A 17106-nucleotide genomic window follows, 5' to 3' on the forward strand; every position below is an offset into this window, starting at 1 on the left:
TCTCCCCCTCCCCAAAATAGCTGTTTGGGGATTAAAATTGTTCCAGGCTGCTGCAGGAGGACATTTTTTATTCCCTGAAAGATGCAGCTGTGTCCGAGAGGAACATTTCGGGATGATCCTCGTGAGGGTTTGGCTACTCTCCTTTCTTTTGGAATCCATCCCTGCGCATACATCACAGCAACAGAGTCCATTTTCAGAGATTCATCTCCCTTCTCCTGGCAGCATTTCCCCTCTCTTTGCCTCTTTCCTCCCCTCTGACTTCTCCCTGATTTTGTTCCCAGTTTACTAACATGTTGTAATGTTCCCTGCTGCTCCTCACAGTGCTGCCCATGGGGATAGATGCCACCACAGGAAGGAGGGGGACAAATCCTGTGGGGAAACCCTGGGAGAAAGAATCCAGGCTTCCACAGAGGCTGCTGCCAGGTAGGTCTGCCTCCCATGCACTGCAAAAATGCTGTGTCTGCACCCCAAAAAGTGTTTTAGGGATCCGTATCCTTGTGCCCCTGGGTGGTCCAGTGCTCCCCTGCACCCTCATAGGGGGATCAGGTGCCCTTGGAGCACCTCCCACTGGGTTTGTGCACCCTCATCTGCTGGCAGAAGGAAGAACTTTACTGATTTATTTCATTTATTCACTGTGGGGTGGGTTTTTATCCTCCCTAAACACAGGTGTCCAGCACCCTTTGGGAAGCAGTGGATAAGCCCAGGCAATGCCTTCCATAGGCATTACTGTTTCTCTTGTGTTCTGTATCACACCCTAAAAAACCGAGTTTCAGTGGAAAAATCACAAGAATAAGAAAGCAAGGTACCCCATGGGGTTTAATGTTACACAGCCAACAGTTATGTATTTTTTAATAAAATGGCCTTTTATGTCACTTTACCAGCATTGCCTTTTAGAAGGTTCTAGCAGAGAAATGGTGAGATTTTTAGAGAAGGTGGTGGAAAATCCTGCCTTCATTAATTCCCTCTGGGTGAGGCTTGTCAGTTTTCCCTGCCAAGGAGCCTGATGAATGTCCCCACTGCTGCTGGGAGACTCTGCAGGCTCCATCCCTGCCACTCCTTTGCAGGAAAATCCCCAGCTGCTCCAACGAGTTCCCTCTTTCCAGCAAACCACGTCCTGTTGCTCTGGGGATGCTCCTGGCTCAGGCTGTCAGGTTTTGCCAGAGCTTTGCTGAGGACCTGCCATCGGATCAATACCTCAAAACCTCTTTATTCCTGACAGTGAGCCAAGAGAAATATCTCAGCTGCATCTTTCCATTTAAGCTTCCCCTATTAAACATTTTAATGGTGGCAAGGAATCAGTAAATAGAAACTTAGCACCACAGCGTGCATGTTCATTCGGGCTTTGTTTCCTCAAGTTAAATCATGAGGAAACCTCCAGAAACTGAAAGATGGGATAAGAGCTGCTCAGCATTTGGTTTAAGGCTGACCCCCTGAGGCTTAGGATGCCCTTTTTTGGGTCATTTTGGATAAGGCAGGGGTGATTTTTATTGGGGGTGCTGGATGCCCTTTTTTGGGTCATTTTGGACAAGGCAGGGGTGATTTTTATTGGGAGTGCTGTTCTCTTGTATGCTCTGGACTGGGAAGATTTATTGTTCCCTGCCACGAGGCTGGGTTTGCCTTATGCCACAGCTGTTCTCCGCTGCAGTGTCACAAACATGGGCAATATGATCAGAACTGATCTTCTGGAAAACAAATCAAACAACCAGAGGAGTGTGAACAGTTCCTGGCAGCTGTCTTTCCTGGGAACTGGACTGGCGAGCAAGTGTCATCTATAACAGTAGCCACAAAGTTGTGTTGTATGTAAATGGCTCTCTTTTACTTTGCTAGCTGTGTTTTTAGTTAGAAAATTCATTTCAGGGATGTGATGTTGTGAATCCTTTCATTTTTTCCCCTCCGTTCAGCGTGAATTCCTTAAATCTGTCTGTTTTACCCAGCGGAGATGAAGGGAACTGTGATCAGCATGAGTGTTCCTGGTAGGACAGCCTGAGCAGCTCCTCAGCAAAGCTCAGCCCTCCCATCTGACATGAACAAACACACCTCATGGACTTGATCTACCTTATCCTGCTAAAAACCCCAGGAAATTTCCCCTCAGAGGTCTCCCAAAATCCCAGTCCTTGCTGTGTGGACACTCCAGATTGTGGCAGTGTCACAGCCTCAGCTGTTGCATCTCTGTCACCACATTTCTGCTCCATTTGGCTACAGGGGAGACAGCAGAACGAGTTCAAAGGAGAGAAATAAACAGTACTAGGTAGGAATTTGTGCAGGTCTGTCACACTTTAAAGCTGAGGGCAAGGTGACTTGAGTGCCAGATTGTAAGCAAATGTATTAATTTTTACCGCTTATGTTAACTGATCATGTATCATATTTGGCACATCATCGTACACGTGATGAAAAAAACCAAAACCCTCCAGCTGTGATTATTGCCCTACAGTATTTCACAGGAATATGGCGAAAGGAATGAACACCGCGCATTCACTGAGGGGCAGACAGGGATTGTTGCATTCCCAAGCCCTGCTGCCAATGCTTGCGACTCGACACGCACGGCGGGCGCAAACGCGTGTGAGGTTATCCTTTTTCCTTAGAGAGAAAGGAGCGGTTTATTCCTTTTTCCTTGGCCGAGCCCAGCCGCCATCGCCTCACGCAGCCGTGAGGGGATGGGGGCGTGGCCTACCGGAGGGGCGGGGCCAGAGGGAGGGGCGTGGCTCTGAGGCCGACTCAGCGCGCCGGAAGCGTCGGCGCGCGGCGCGCGCGGCCGTGGGCGTGGCCGGAATTGCGCAGCAGCCGCGGCAGGCGGGGGGTGCCGCCATTACGCGCAGCGGAGCCGACCCGAGCGGGCCGCGCGTCCCCGGCCGCCGCCGGCACCCACAGGCGGGCCCGGGCCTCGGGGGGCCCGCCCGGCCCCCCTCGCCATGGAGGAGAAGGGCTTCGCCAAGGAGCTGGACCAGTGGATCGAGCAGCTGAACGAGTGCCGGCAGCTGAGCGAGAGCCAGGTCCGCAGCCTGTGCGAGAAGGTGAGTGCGGGGCCCGGACGTTGGCAGGGCGGGACGGGGCCCGCGGTGTGTCCGGCGTTGGCAGACGGGCTTGCGGTCGGGGCCTATCGGGCTCTGGGGGGCGGCGTGCTGCCTGTGGAACACCGAGCCTGGGGAGAGCGGGTGGTGCCCGCGGGGTATCGGGCTTTGGGAGGCGGGGATGCTCCTGGCGGGATATCGGCGCTGGGAAAGCGGCTGGTGCCGGTGGGTTTGGGGTGAGCGGGATGGTGCCTGTGAAATGTCCGCCAGCGGATGCCTGGGGCGGTTTCTGTGAGATTGGACATGGCATGGCCAGGTCGGTATCTCTGGAGTATCCAGCGCTGGGACGGTGGGGTACCCGGTGTGCCGCACAACATGGAGCAGCCCCGCGCTGAAAAATCAACCCCAGTCAGTGAGGAAACCCACTGGCTTCGAGGTGGGACTTGAGAAGCAGAGGTGAGACCCAAAGAGGCTCCCCGCCCGCTGAGGGGACCAAAATAGAAAGAGGAATGGTTGGATAAAGGACACTGTCTGCTGTTCTGGACAGGCCTTGGCAAACCGTGCTCGGGTTTGTTTAGTGGGGAATGGGAAAAGCCTTTTTTTGCCATCCGGAGAAAGGTCCTCAGACCTGTGTTGGGTGTTGTCTGAGTAGTCTCTCAACACTGCAGTCTGTGACCGAGGGAAGATTTTCCTTGCCATTTTCTTCCAGCAGTGATCCTAGCACTCCCTAACCCCCAGAGAGCTTCTGTTTTCTTCCCCTTTTTCATTTTTTCAGTCCCATGCTGGGGCTGTCTGTTTGTTTTGTGACTTTCTCCAGAGCTCTCTCAGTTGTGAGGGAGCTGTGGCTGTTTGGGAAGCTGGAGTAGCAGCTGCTGTGTTTTGGGAAGCAGATTGTGGCTGGACACGCAGGAAATAGGGAGAAGCTGGGTGGGAAAGCTCAGCTGGAGGTGGGGAGGGTGTTTGTCCTTCAGGAGGCAGGTGACAGGGGGTGTGTCATCTGTCACAGCACCTCGTTCTTCCAGGCTCCTGGAAACTGATGGTAACGACTGGGGCATGAAGGAAACACTGTGCCCTGCACTGACATGGCTTGTTTAAGTTTTGGGGAGTGGTTGTGTCACCCAGGAGAGGAGCTTACAAAAACCTCTGGGTGTGCAGCCCTGCCACAAAGCTGGTTTAGTTGGTTTCCTTGAAATTATATTTGGAGGAATTCTCTTCTCCAGAACACTTTCTAGCACTCTTGTGTTTGGGGTGATTTCAGAGAGGCCCAGCACAGTAGAGCCTTCTGCCTCAGGTTTCAGTGTGTGGGAGAACTGAGTACTAAAACAAAAAATCAAAATGAAGCGGGAGAAAAAAATCCAGAAAAATCCCAGAGTTATTTGTGTGGGTCATTCTTGGTTTAAGTACTGGCACAGTGGGCAGTGATGAGGGAAGGATTGGACACAATGAAGGTGTGCCTCGTGACTCTGTGCTCTTAGAAGCTGTTGAAATTTGCAGCTGTTGAAGTGACATTCTGTCCTCACCTGCCCAGTGGTAACCTCGTTAGGGAGCTGATCTGCCCCCTGTGGCTCATGCAGGTGAGGGAGGTGCTGTTCCTCACTGTGATAACATTGTTCCCATTCTGTTGGTGTTCAAAATGGAAATTAGCTCAAACCCTGCAGAAATTCAGAGGCTGATAGAAGAATTAATTCTGGTCACTGCTGGAGCACACAGGTGTGGGAGTTGAGAGTCACCCTGCTTAATCCAGGTTTTTCACCAAGGTGATGAAATGGGCTATGGAAGAAGGCAGGGAAAAGGCTGTCTCCTGAGTTAAACAAGCAGCCATCCATGGCCATCCCTCTCCTTGCAGCTTCTCTCTCCTCTCCTGGTTCTTGGGATGTGTAAGAGGGGACACAGTCCCATTGCAGGCAATTCCCAGTGTTGTGCTGTGTCGTGGCTGGCAATGTTTTGTCTCTGTGTTGGTGGTGCTGGTTCAGGAGCCTCTGGGAGCACCTGGGCGCCTTGGCAGAGGCTCTGGGTGTCCCCTGCTGCCTCATTCCTGAAGGGTGAGACAGCTCCATCCCTGCCATCCCTCTGGCTCCCATGCCACTTGGCTGGTTCTCCTTCCAGCCAAGCTCCCTGAGGTTCAATATCTTCAGCCCACTTGGTGGCACAGTAGTTTGGACTGTGGACAATGGTGGGGTCGAGGTTCAGGTGAATTTTGATCCCAAACTCCATGCCTGGCTTTGGATTCCCAGAGAACGAGCCTCTATGGGTCACACCAAGCTGAGGGAATGAATCTTCCAGAAAGAATGGAGTTTTTCCTCCCTCCAAGGCTCTTGAGAAGCACCCAAGGAGTTGAGGTGATGGGCAAGCTCACAGCCAGCAAATGGGCTGCTCCTCAGAGGCCTCTGAGCACAGACAGGCAGCCATTGGTTGGGTTTATTTAATACAAGGAAGGTTTATTTAATAAAAACACCTAAAAGCTGCTGCTTTTTATCCTGACCTGGATATGGTTTTCATCCAGCGCAAGTGGGACAGATGCACAGGAAGCTGATACCATTAGTCACTGTTTTCTGCAACAAAGGTAGCTAAATTTTGACTTCTAAGTCATAGTTATTTATTAGCCTCCTGGATTAAGTGAGTGCTGATGATGCCAGGCAGCCTGCTTGCATCAGAGGTTTTTATTTTTGCTTTGTAATAGTGCTTTTTATTTTAAGTCATTTGATTTCAGTGTTCACACTGCAGGCAGTTAGTCACTGCTTTTCTGGGGTGTTTTTATTGATGCTGAGCATTTTGAGAGTCTTGTTCTGCATTAGAAAATGATCACGTGAGGGCAAACTGGGGCTCCCCAGCCTGATGTAAACCGGCTCTGCAGAGTTCAAATGACAGCCTGGATGTCATTTGTCCACGTGCACCCGTGAGTGTCCTGCCCACAGGGTGAACTAAAATGGGTGCAGGGGAACAGCTGCTTGGCAGCACAAGGAGCCACTCCTGTCACCTGCCATCTCCTCCTTCCTCATCAGGGGAAACTTCTGGGTTCTCCTGGCACCAACATTTCAGTTTCTGGGCTGGTCCCCCTTCCTGGGGTAGGTTTGAAGGGAGCCTGTTTGCCCTGTTCGTGTGGAAAAGGAGCGCTGCTGAGCTCCAGCTTGGAACAAACCCTTGCCTGTTGCTTTGTGCAGCAGCCAGAGCACAGGGAGCAGCTGTTTTGTGGGTTTATATTTGTCTCTCCCAGAGGGTGGAAGCTCTCCGAAGGCGCTGTAAATGCTTTTAAAGACGTGCGAGCAGAATTTGAGTGCTACTACTGCACTCACATACGACATGTTCAGCAGTTCCCAGGCACAGCCCATCTCAGCAAGTCCACGGGCAGGAGGTGACTTTAAGGATCCTTCAGGTTAGGTTCTGTGCAGAGAGCATGCTGGATGGAGTCCAAACTGTCCAAACTGCTTGGAGTGTAGTTATTCCTTCCAAATACATGTTTTTCTGAAGAGAGGCAAGGCAGCCTTGGGAATTGGGAATGGGAATGGGAATGCAGGCATCCTCAGAGGGTATCCTTGGGAAGCAGCTCCCTTCTGGCAGCACAGGGTGAGCCTTACCTCATCCTGAGCTAAGGGATATGGCAGGGAATACCCAGATCATCACCTGCCTGTGACTGCTCAGTGCTGGTGATCTTCCAGCCCTTTTGTTTGGATCAGATGGAGCCATCCTGTGGGTGTTCCCTGTGCCTCAGATGTGCCAGGAGCGCTGATCAGCATCAGTCAGTGAGCTGCAGGCAGCACAACAAACCTGGTATTTGATAAGGATAATGAGGTGGTGCAGATAGGCTACATGGCATGGTTGTAATTAGCAGAGGAACTGCTGGGTGTGGAAGAAGAGATGACTAAATCCAGGGATGCCATCCCTCCATCTGTGGTGGTTTTGTTGCCAGCTGGGTACAGCCAAGGAAGCTGGTTGTGGCTCCATATGTTCCAATTGCCTCTGCTTTCCAGTTGTATGTGACTCACCTGTAGAAGTTGCTGAGCTGTTATGCTTGGAAGAGGATTGGAATTTTGGTGGGCAAAATGTGCCCTGGGCAAGGAAATCTGGCCTTGCTGTAGTAAACCTGCTCATCCCCCTGCACTGGGATTTGGGAAGCACCCCTTGTCTGTGCTCACCCACCGAACTCTTTTTCCAGTGGTCATCTTGAGCAGTGGGGATGAAACCAGGTTTCCTGTGGGAATTCAGCAGAATAACATCACCTGCCTCTGGAGGAGCTTCCTCCCTTTATGTCCTAAACGTGCTTTCCTTGCCAGGCTAAGGAAATCCTTACCAAGGAATCCAATGTGCAAGAGGTACGTTGCCCCGTCACCGTCTGCGGGGATGTCCACGGGCAGTTCCACGACCTCATGGAGCTCTTCAGGATCGGTGGCAAGTCTCCAGACACAAACTACCTGTTCATGGGAGACTACGTGGACAGAGGCTATTACTCAGTGGAGACAGTGACTCTGCTGGTGGCGCTGAAGGTATGGCTTGGGAGACGGCGGATAAGACCTGGGAGCTGGGAGCCATTTTCTCCTCCTGGTGACGCTGCCATTGACTCGGGCATGACGGGTGTAAATGGATCCGTGCTGGGCTGCTGTGGGTGGTATTCCATCACTCCTTGTTTCCATGCCCCCGCTAAGGGAGGTTCTGTCCACCCCTAGGTGCGGTACCCGGAGCGCATCACGATCCTGAGGGGCAACCACGAGAGCAGGCAAATCACCCAGGTGTACGGCTTCTACGATGAGTGCCTGCGCAAGTACGGCAACGCCAACGTCTGGAAGTACTTCACAGACCTGTTTGATTACCTGCCTCTCACAGCTCTAGTAGATGGCCAGGTGAGTCTGGCGTGAAGAAAAGCCTCCCTTCCCTCCCTCCCTTCCTCCCTCCCTTCCTTTCTGCAGGCTGTGTTGTCTGACAACCAGAGGAACAGTCCCAGACAAGCTCCTGTAACTTGTGATCCTAGGGCGAGATGGCTGGGGTTGGGAATGAGTGTTAACAGAGTTAGACCCAGCTGGTTTGGAGGTCATTGCTCCCACTTAATGGATTGCTCTTTTCTTTGTGGAACAGATATTCTGCCTCCATGGTGGCCTCTCTCCATCCATAGATACACTGGATCATATCAGGGCTCTGGACCGCCTGCAGGAAGTTCCACACGAGGTAACAAAATTCAGAAACTTAAATATCTGCTGGTGGAAAATGCAAATGTTTTCTCACATTGCAGTCCATTTAGATGCGTGGTTACACATGGATTATGGCCTTTCCAGGAGCTAGAGCAGATGAACATTTGGGCAAAACACACATAAGTCAGTGTGCTTTGATTACAACAGCCTACATAAGGAGAGCTGTGGGGGTTTCACAGCTGTTTTCCCCAGAATCGTGGGATTTTTGGGCTTTCAGTCTGACTCAAAGAGCAGGATTTGGCAGGGGAGGGTGTTACTATCTTCAGCCTCCTCACAGAGGTGGTTGTGAACTGACAACCGCCATGTGAAGCCACATTGTATCACCATCCTTCCTCCCCAGCCAGCCCAGCCTCCCTCCTGTGGTGTTACACCTTGTTGCAGCTTCCTGGGGCGTGAATGAAATCTGGACTGAAATCCATGCTTGGAGCTCCGGGGCAGGGGGAAGTTTTGTTGGGAGTGGCTGGGGCTCGCAGATGTGTGCTCAGTAAACTCCTCACGTGCCTTGCACTGAGCAGGACGTGCTGACAGTCTTGCTGCTGTAAATAAAATCTGTTTAAGCACCTTGCCAGTGGTGTAACAGAGAGCTCCTAATCTTCCCAGGGTCCGATGTGTGATCTCTTGTGGTCGGACCCAGATGACCGTGGCGGCTGGGGCATTTCCCCACGTGGTGCTGGCTACACCTTCGGGCAGGACATTTCGGAAACCTTCAACCACGCCAATGGTCTCACACTGGTCTCCCGCGCTCACCAGCTGGTCATGGAGGTAGGGCAAGCACTGCTAGCCAGGGCTACCAACACAGGGGCCCACGGGGTCTGCTCTGGGTCACCTTCCACTCACAGGTTTGTTGGCACCTTTTACGCCGGTCAGTACCAAAGAGAGGCTTTAGTCACATGGAAACGACAACATAAAGTGACGTGCTTTGACCTGCAGCCTAAATAAGGGGATGTTCTGGCCTTTCCAAGCAAATTGCCCCCTCCAAGTAAATTGCCAGAGGGGCCATGTCACGCCCTGTTTGTGGCAGGAATAATCTTTTTCCATGCTGGTTTGTTCTTGCTCTGACTGCTGCTACATCTAATAGCCTGTCCCATAGTGCTCAGCAGTCAGATGTGACAGGGATTATGCCATTTTTGGCTCTTGACAGGCTATTCTTGGATGTCTTGCTGGAAGAATGCCAGGTGGGTCAATGGAGCAGATGCCTTTTTAAAATCTAGTGCAGGTAGATCCCTTAAGCAGAACTGTGTGTCAGAAGTCAGTGGCATTCAGCAGGCAAATTGTCACTTGTGGTGGAGGAAAGCTGAAGGCATCCCTAAGAATCCCAAGGCTTTTTAGTGGTGCAGTCCATAATTTACAAGTGAGGAGGCTGCTTGAAGCTGGTTTTGCCAGGTACCTGCTGCTGCTTCTTGTGGTGAAGTACCTATTTTGAAATGAAACTAAGTCAGTTGGAAATACTTCAGGAAATCTGTCATTTCACAAGTGCGTCAGAGAGTTTCAGGCCTGAGGAGGAACTTTGGAGGGGCTGAGACTTAACAGAGACCTTTTGTTTTTCCCTCTCTGTCCCTGGCAGGGTTATAACTGGTGCCATGACCGGAATGTGGTGACCATCTTCAGTGCCCCCAATTACTGCTACCGCTGTGGGAACCAGGCTGCTATCATGGAACTAGATGACACTTTAAAATATTCCTTGTGAGTATGCTGCCTTGGGCTGGGCTCTCCCTCTAGCCACTCTGTGAGGAATGGCTGATCATTCCCAAAGGGATTCTTCCATGAAAAGCCAGCTCAGACCACTCTGGAATTAACGTGTGCTCTGCCTTAAAGTAAGCAGTGAGTTAAGCTCCTGAAAGCTTCTCTTCCTGGCTGTCTGGAGAGTTGGAGCTTTTGCACTTCCATCTCTTTACTGCCTAAGCTTGATGGAGAGAGTAAAAACACATGGATTTATCTATTTGTTTTCATCTTTGGTAAGATGGGGGAGAGGGTCTGAATTGTGCTTTTAGCTGCTCCCCTGAGAAAGCGGTGAAGGCCTGCTGGGTCACTCTGATGAGTTTTAACTCTTGTTTGGGGCTTGGGATGTTTCATGTGTGCTAGCAGCAGGAAAACAAGCCTGGTGTTTATCGTGGCAGTGGAAAGTGACTTGTGGGGGAGGGTAAGTGATCCCTTTTTGTTTCCTGCAGCCTCCAGTTTGACCCAGCACCTCGTCGTGGAGAGCCTCATGTTACCCGTCGTACCCCAGACTACTTCCTATAAACCTCTCCCAACCTTTGTAGAAGGAAGTACACCTGGCATTTTAAAAGAGCAACAATATTTACACGTTTCTGTAAGAAATCAGGGTTCGTCTCAAATCCCCATCATGGACCAAAATGTGCCATACAGAGGACGAAGAGCATTTAGCACAACTTGAGACTGAATTCCTTATGACACTCTCTCTGTCCCATGCCCATCAGCCCGAAAGTCAGTTTGCCTGCTGTATTTGTAGTCATTGTTTTCCTTCTGGACTGTTCAGAGAGGAAAAGGTAACACTCTAACAACACTCATCTCCTCTGACGCTTCTTTGTACATTTTTAGTTCTAGTGTTTAACTGGCATGAATTAGAGTTTGTTTTCCAGGGAAGTGCACACTAACTTCATCCCCCACCACTCTTTATTTTATTGGAAAGACCGCTCAACTTAACTGGAGAAAGGAAGTGATTCCTGCTTGGGAGTACGTTGTCATAACCCAGATAAAAGCGTTCCCTTTTTAGCTCTATTCCCGTTTTGTGCTGATCCTGCCCCCTTTTTTTTTAATTGTTTTGGAGTATTTTGTTTATTTTGTTCTCTCTTTTGTTATTCCCCCCACCCCCCTTCCCCTCTGTATATTTGTCCTGGAAGTGCTTGCAATCCTCCTCTCTGTACCTGAACCAATAAACTCGCCGTTGTCAGCCCCAACACGTGGTGTCGTGCAGGGCCGGGCGGGACCGGGGCGGCACCGGGGGCGGTCCCGGGGCGGGGCGGCGGGGCCAGACCGAGCCTGGAGCGATGGCGGCGGCCGCCTACGAGCTGCTGGTGCTGGGCGGCGGCTCCGGGGGGCTGGCGGGGGCCCGCCGGGCGGCCGAGCTCGGCGCCCGGGTCGCGCTGGTGGAGCCGCAGCGCCTCGGCGGCACCTGCGTGAGTCTCTTGGGGGTGCACCAGCACCCGGGGCGGGGAGGGAGGCGGAAGGGGACGAGCGACGCGGGGCCGGTGCCCTCTCGCTGACCCCGGTGACTGGGATGGTGGCAGAAACCCCGGGAGGGTCGCGGTGCGGGAAGTGGGAGAGGAGGATCCGCCTTCCCCGTGTCCGGGCGTTGTGCAAGGACCTGCCTTGTCAGGCTGAAGCAGGACGGATCCCAATCCCCCATCTCCACCAGCTTCTTCCCGTCAGTTTCCAAGCCGTTTGCAGGATGCCGATGGATCCTGGATCTGTGTAGCACAACTGCAAGGCGGTAAAGCAGAACTCCAGAGCATGGTGAGCTGGTAACGAGCCAAAAAACAAACTGGTTCCTCAAGCAAGTGAGGGACAGGCTCTAATTTTATGCCCTAAATGCATTCTGCTGGGAAAATTACCATATTCCCAGAAGTGCAGGAAAAGGATGGCAAACACCTTTCTGCTAGTAAATAATTTTTACAGTCTGAATGGAAAAAAACCCCTTGTGTCTGAAGGCCCCACCTTCCATATTCTCTTTCAAGGAAGTGAAGGAAAATGGGCAAACCGCAAGACCTTGAGCCTCCCAGGGCGGTTACACCCCTCTTTTTCCAGGAGCCCCTAATCCTGCCTTTGTTTTCCTGAGCAGAGAGCTCAGATGTGGAATGCTCTCTGGAGCACTGCCTTGGGAAAACAGGGCCTTGACACTGAGACTTGTTCTTATTCCCTCCAGGTCAATGTTGGATGTGTGCCAAAGAAGGTGAGGCTGTTCTGCCACCGGCTCCGGTGGCGTGGGCTGGGTCTGCTGTGGGTGCCTGCCAAATTTTAGGGAGGTGCTGGCACAGGGTGTGGGGAGGAAGCCGGGCCTCAGATGCTGTTGTGCCATCAGGATGCTGTGGGTGCTCCGGGCAGAGGTGAGGAATCAGGCAGCCTGGCAGGGGTTTTCCCAGAGTGCCAACAGTGCTCCTGAGCCAAGCTGGGGTTTGCGTGGGCAGGTGATGTGGAACACGGCGGTGCACGCGGAGTTTGTCCACGACCACGCTGACTATGGCTTTGAAACTGCGGGTGTCAAGTTCAACTGGAGGTAAGAAGGGGAACCAGTTGGAAATCAGCATCTTGCAGTGGGTGTCCCACAGGGAGCATCCCACTGTCCACTTCCCAGGGGTCCCTGCCCACTTCCAGGCTCCTGTGGGCTGTGCAGAGCTACTTACAGGGCCAACTGTGTTTTGGAGAACAGGGAGCCAACCTGGCTCTGGGAAAAGACTCTGGGAAAGACAAACACAGGGAAGGCAGGCACAGAAATCTTGCTTTGGTGGGGAAAGGGTCACAGGGAGCCACTTTATTTTATGGCATGGCTGCCACGTGTCAGAGAGGTTGAGTTCACGGAATCATGGTTGGAAAAGACCTCTGAGGTCATCGAGTCTAACCTTTGACTGATCACCCCCCTGTGAACTGGAGCATGGCATGGAGTGCAAGGTTCTTCCTGAGCTCTGAGGTTCACCTGCTGGCAGTGATGGCATTCCCTGCTCTGTTCCAGGACCATCAAGGAGAAACGAGATGCGTACGTGCGGCGCCTCAATGACATCTACGAGAACAATGTGAAGAAGGTGAGCATGGGATGTGTTTATCCTGCAATCCCAGTGGCAGAAGTGATGGATTTTTGGCCACTTTTCCAGCCCTGATGGGTGTCCTCCGACTGTGGAAGCCCTGGCTCCATTGGCTGTCCCTCATGCCGCTGTTAACCCTGTAACTGTACCCCCTAAGGCTCGCATTGACATCATCCGGGGCTACGGCAAGTTCACCGCTGATCCCGAGCCAACCATCGAAGTGAACGGGAAAAAGTACACGGCTCCTCACATCCTTATAGCCACGGGAGGGCGCCCGGCTGTCCCTTCCGACAGCGAAATTCCTGGTGAGCCTGGTTAAATCCCCCGAGCTCCCAGGCTGGGGAGAGGTCTGCCCAAGAAAAGCAGGCTTTGGGAGGGAAGGGGGACAGCTGAAGGGTGCCAAAGCATCTCTGCTTTGCAGGTGCCAGCCTGGGGATGACCAGTGACGGCTTCTTCGACCTGAAGGAGCTGCCCAGGTAAAGTGGGATCCATCCCCCGCAGTCACCGGCGCCATCTCCAGGTGGCTGTACACGGCATTGTCACTTCTCCGCAGGCGCAGCGTCGTCGTCGGGGCCGGCTACATCGCGGTGGAGATGGTGGGGATCCTCTCCACGCTGGGCTCCAAGTCCTCGCTGCTCATCCGCCATGACATGGTAGTGCCACCCCCTGTCCCCAGCTTTGCTTCCCACCCCGCTGCCACACTCCAGCCCTGGTGGCCAGAGCGATTTCTGGCTGTCAGTTCCTGGTGAAGGAGGGTCTGAGTTGGCGCAGGAGTAGTGATGCAGGGAATGGTGGCGTGGGAGCCATGCAGAGGGTGGAGGGGACGTGTTTTGGCAGCACCCACCCACAAGCCCGGTGTTTCTGCAGCCGTGCATGTTGCCACATCCATCCCCTCATCCTTTTTCCTTTCTTCCTCTTCCCACAACTTGAGAAGAGGAAGAAAGGAAAAGAAAATAATGGAAAATAAACAGAGAAGTTTGTTGACCACAAGCACCCCAAACCTCTTCGGTTCCAGGGGCAGGGAAATGCCGGTGGAGGGGCTGCCAGGTGGTGCCTTTGCCTGCAGACCCTTGTCTGACAGGGTTGGGGGGGTCCTTGCCCAGGTGCTGCGAACCTTTGACTCCCTGATCAGCGCCAACTGCACCCAGGAGCTGGAGAACGCCGGGGTGGATGTCTGGAAGCACACACAGGTGGGAGAGCACAGAGCAGCTCTGTGCCTTGTCCCATCCCTCCTGCAGAGGCAGGGCTGGGGGAAAGCTGCCCTTTTGGGTGCTGCTTGCTGAGCCATGATTTTGGCAACATCCCTGCTTCTGCAGCATGGCTGCTGTCTCTTGTTGCAAGGCAAAAGCCATCTGCACCTTCTCCTGCTGCCCTTAGGTCAAGAGGGTCACCAAGTCTCCGTGTGGGCTGCTGGATGTGACGGTGGCCTCGGTGGCACCCGGCCACAAGCCAACGGAGGCAGTGATCCGGGACGTGGACTGCCTGCTGTGGGCCGTGGGGCGGGAGCCCAGCTCCGACGGGCTTGGCCTGGAGCGAGTGGTGAGATTTGGGGTTCCCTTGGGTCTCCAGAGCCTGTCACAGGGGCCCCACGAGCCCTCCCATCCCTGCTGGAGCATACGTGTCTGCTGTTTGCCATGGCAGGGCGTGCGGGTGGACCCCAAGGGCCACGTGGTGGTGGATGAGTACCAGAACACCACCAGGAGAGGGATCTACGCCGTCGGGGATGTGTGTGGGAGAGCCCTCCTCACCCCAGGTACTGCAGTCCTGCCCCCTCCCCTGCTCAGCCTCACGGTGCCACATGGCTCAGGGTCCCTGTCCCTCCCTGTCCCTGCAGTGGCCATTGCAGCTGGCAGGAAGCTGGCCCACAGGCTCTTCGAGGGCAAGCAGGATTCCCGGCTGGACTACGAGAACATCCCCACGGTCGTCTTCAGCCACCCGCCCATCGGCACCGTGGGGCTCACCGAAGGTGGGGACACAGGGGCACGGGGGCTGGGGACACTGCCTCAGAGCTGCTGCTTGCGTGCTCGAGATGCTTTGATCTCCAGCAAGTGAGCCTTGACCAAAGGGCTTTGACTGCTCTTTTGGCATGTCCCATGTGCATCCCTCTAACCCTTGTTCCATGGCTTCTGCTGCAGAGGAGGCCGTGGCCATACACGGGAAGGACAAGGTGAAGATCTACAACACATCCTTCACTCCCTTGTACCACGCTGTCACCCAGAGGAAGGTGAAGTGTGTCATGAAGCTGGTGTGCGCTGGCAAGGAGGAGAAGGTGAGTAGGGGCTGTTGGGGACCATGGCTGGCTGTCCTCGTGTCCCCATGTGGTCAGCTCTTGGGCTGGCATCCAGCTCCCCAAGCCTGGGTCCCACCCGGCCTCTCACTTCTCCTCCAAAGGTGGTGGGATTGCACATGCAAGGACTGGGCTGCGATGAAATGCTGCAGGGCTTTGCCGTGGCCATCAAAATGGGGGCCACCAAGGCCGACCTGGACAACACCGTTGCCATTCACCCCACTTCTGCCGAGGAGCTGGTGACGCTGCGCTGAGCCTGCGGGCACCGACACTCCGGGGATGGTGGCAAAAATGTTTCACGCGTTTGCGGAAGTGCCTTACTGCTGAGAGGGTGCCTGGAGGGTGTGTCTGTGGGGTGGGTGTGGCTTGCTGTGCAGCGGGAAGTAAACACGCTGATGCTGGCCGGTCTTTGCCCTTTGCTCTCTGGTGCCCGTCTCCCGCCGTGCCCAGCCGTGCAGGGTGCTGGCACGGCCCATGGATGTGGTTTGGGAGAAGGCTGGCAGTGGTCAGGTTTCTCTTCTGCAATCCCTGGCACTGGGGCTGGGCAGGGAGCAGCAGGAGGACAGTGGGGTCCTTGGGATGTTCGTGGGTGCTGGGGTATCCTGGATGAGCTCCATCCTCCTCTTTATCTCATGTCTCAACACCACTGGCTCTCCAGCCTGTCCTGACATCACAGGGGGAGTTCAGGCTGGGGGTTCAGGGACCAAATTCCCTGTTTCCAGCCCCATTTCCAGCAGCCGGAAGCTCCAGACCCAGCTGGGAAAGAAGAGGCCTGAGTCATGTGGGGTTTTGGGGATCAGAATGGGGCACCCCATGGTGAGCCTGGGCCAGGCACCTTCATGTCCTGGAAATAGGGACTGAGGCCTGGGTTTGGGGAGCACCAGGCTCATCTGGCCAGTTTTAGGGTCCTGTAATAAATCAGGCATTTCCTTTGGCTCAGAAATGGAGGCAAGTCCCACGTTGTTGGCACTTGGAGCCAGCCCCACCCAGGCGGTCTCAGGGCTGTGAAACAGACTCCAGCCCTGTCTGGGGAGTGCGAGTGGGGGCTCATCCGGGCACTTTAAGGCTTTGACCAGAGAGCTCAAATCCTGTATTTAAAATCAGATAGCCCAAATCCTGCGTTTGGGGGCTCAGGGCAGACCCCAGACTGGTGACACACAGCGGCAGCTGGGGGCAGAGCGAGGCAGCCCCGGGCTGCGGGGTGGGCTCAAGTGTGCCGAGTGGGACTGGGAGCATTTGCACCCCGGGAGTTGCTCCTCTTCCTTTCCTCTCCATGCCCCTCTATCCCCCAGATGCTTTTTACAAGGAAAAAATAGAAATTATGCCACGGACAAAAGCATTGACAGCAGAACTGGATACACCTGGGCAGTGCGAGCAGTCTGTGGAAGTCAAACCAGTGACCATCCAGAGGGATTTTAAATCGGATACTTGCAGGTTTCATTTCACAGGAACTCCAATTTTTTTGGCACTTCTTGCTTACATGTTTCCCTGTTGGAAGAGATCAATTGGTCTTTTTAATGACCAGGCTGGCCAACACAGGGAAAAACAACCAGCATTCCCTGAACACCTCCATCACTTCCATATCCATCTGCAATCAGGGGCCGATGGACAGCAGCGTGCCCTGAACAGGCTCCAAGGTGGGACTGGATGATCCTTGAGGTCCAAACCAAACTAAACCGTTCTGGGGTTCCATGACAGTTCCATGAGCTCTCATTTATTTCCGAGTTTATTTCGCATCCTGTCCTTCCTTCTACTCCCAGCAGATGGTGGCGCCGGCCTTCCAAAGAGATGGAAGTGTCCTGGGACACGGATCGGCCCTGCCGCTCACGGAGCCGTTTTTAAAACTAAAAGGACAATATTCTGCAATGAATCCG

At 53.7% G+C, this 17106-nt stretch overlaps 2 protein-coding genes across 2 annotated transcripts; both read left to right on the forward strand.

Moving 5' to 3' along the window:
* Positions 1–2772: 2772 nt before the first annotated feature.
* Positions 2773–11108, forward strand: PPP2CB (protein phosphatase 2 catalytic subunit beta). Its single transcript, XM_030947827.1, has 7 exons — positions 2773–3011; positions 7280–7489; positions 7670–7843; positions 8076–8165; positions 8789–8950; positions 9753–9871; positions 10357–11108. Exons 1-7 carry the CDS (start codon positions 2910–2912, stop codon positions 10427–10429), a joined length of 930 nt encoding a protein of 309 aa, XP_030803687.1. The 5' UTR covers positions 2773–2909; the 3' UTR covers positions 10430–11108.
* Positions 11109–11196: 88 nt separating this feature from the next.
* Positions 11197–15630, forward strand: GSR (glutathione-disulfide reductase). Its single transcript, XM_030947551.1, has 13 exons — positions 11197–11325; positions 12072–12098; positions 12334–12422; positions 12876–12945; positions 13103–13250; positions 13367–13421; positions 13499–13598; positions 14049–14135; positions 14323–14484; positions 14587–14698; positions 14780–14911; positions 15081–15214; positions 15337–15630. The coding sequence occupies exons 1-13, from the start codon at positions 11197–11199 to the stop codon at positions 15484–15486; spliced, it is 1395 nt and encodes a 464-aa protein (XP_030803411.1). The 3' UTR covers positions 15487–15630.
* The last annotated feature ends 1476 nt before the right edge of the window (positions 15631–17106 follow it).

Source organism: Camarhynchus parvulus, chromosome 4 (assembly GCF_901933205.1).
Source record: "Camarhynchus parvulus chromosome 4, STF_HiC, whole genome shotgun sequence".
Taxonomy (NCBI): Eukaryota; Metazoa; Chordata; class Aves; order Passeriformes; family Thraupidae; genus Camarhynchus; species Camarhynchus parvulus.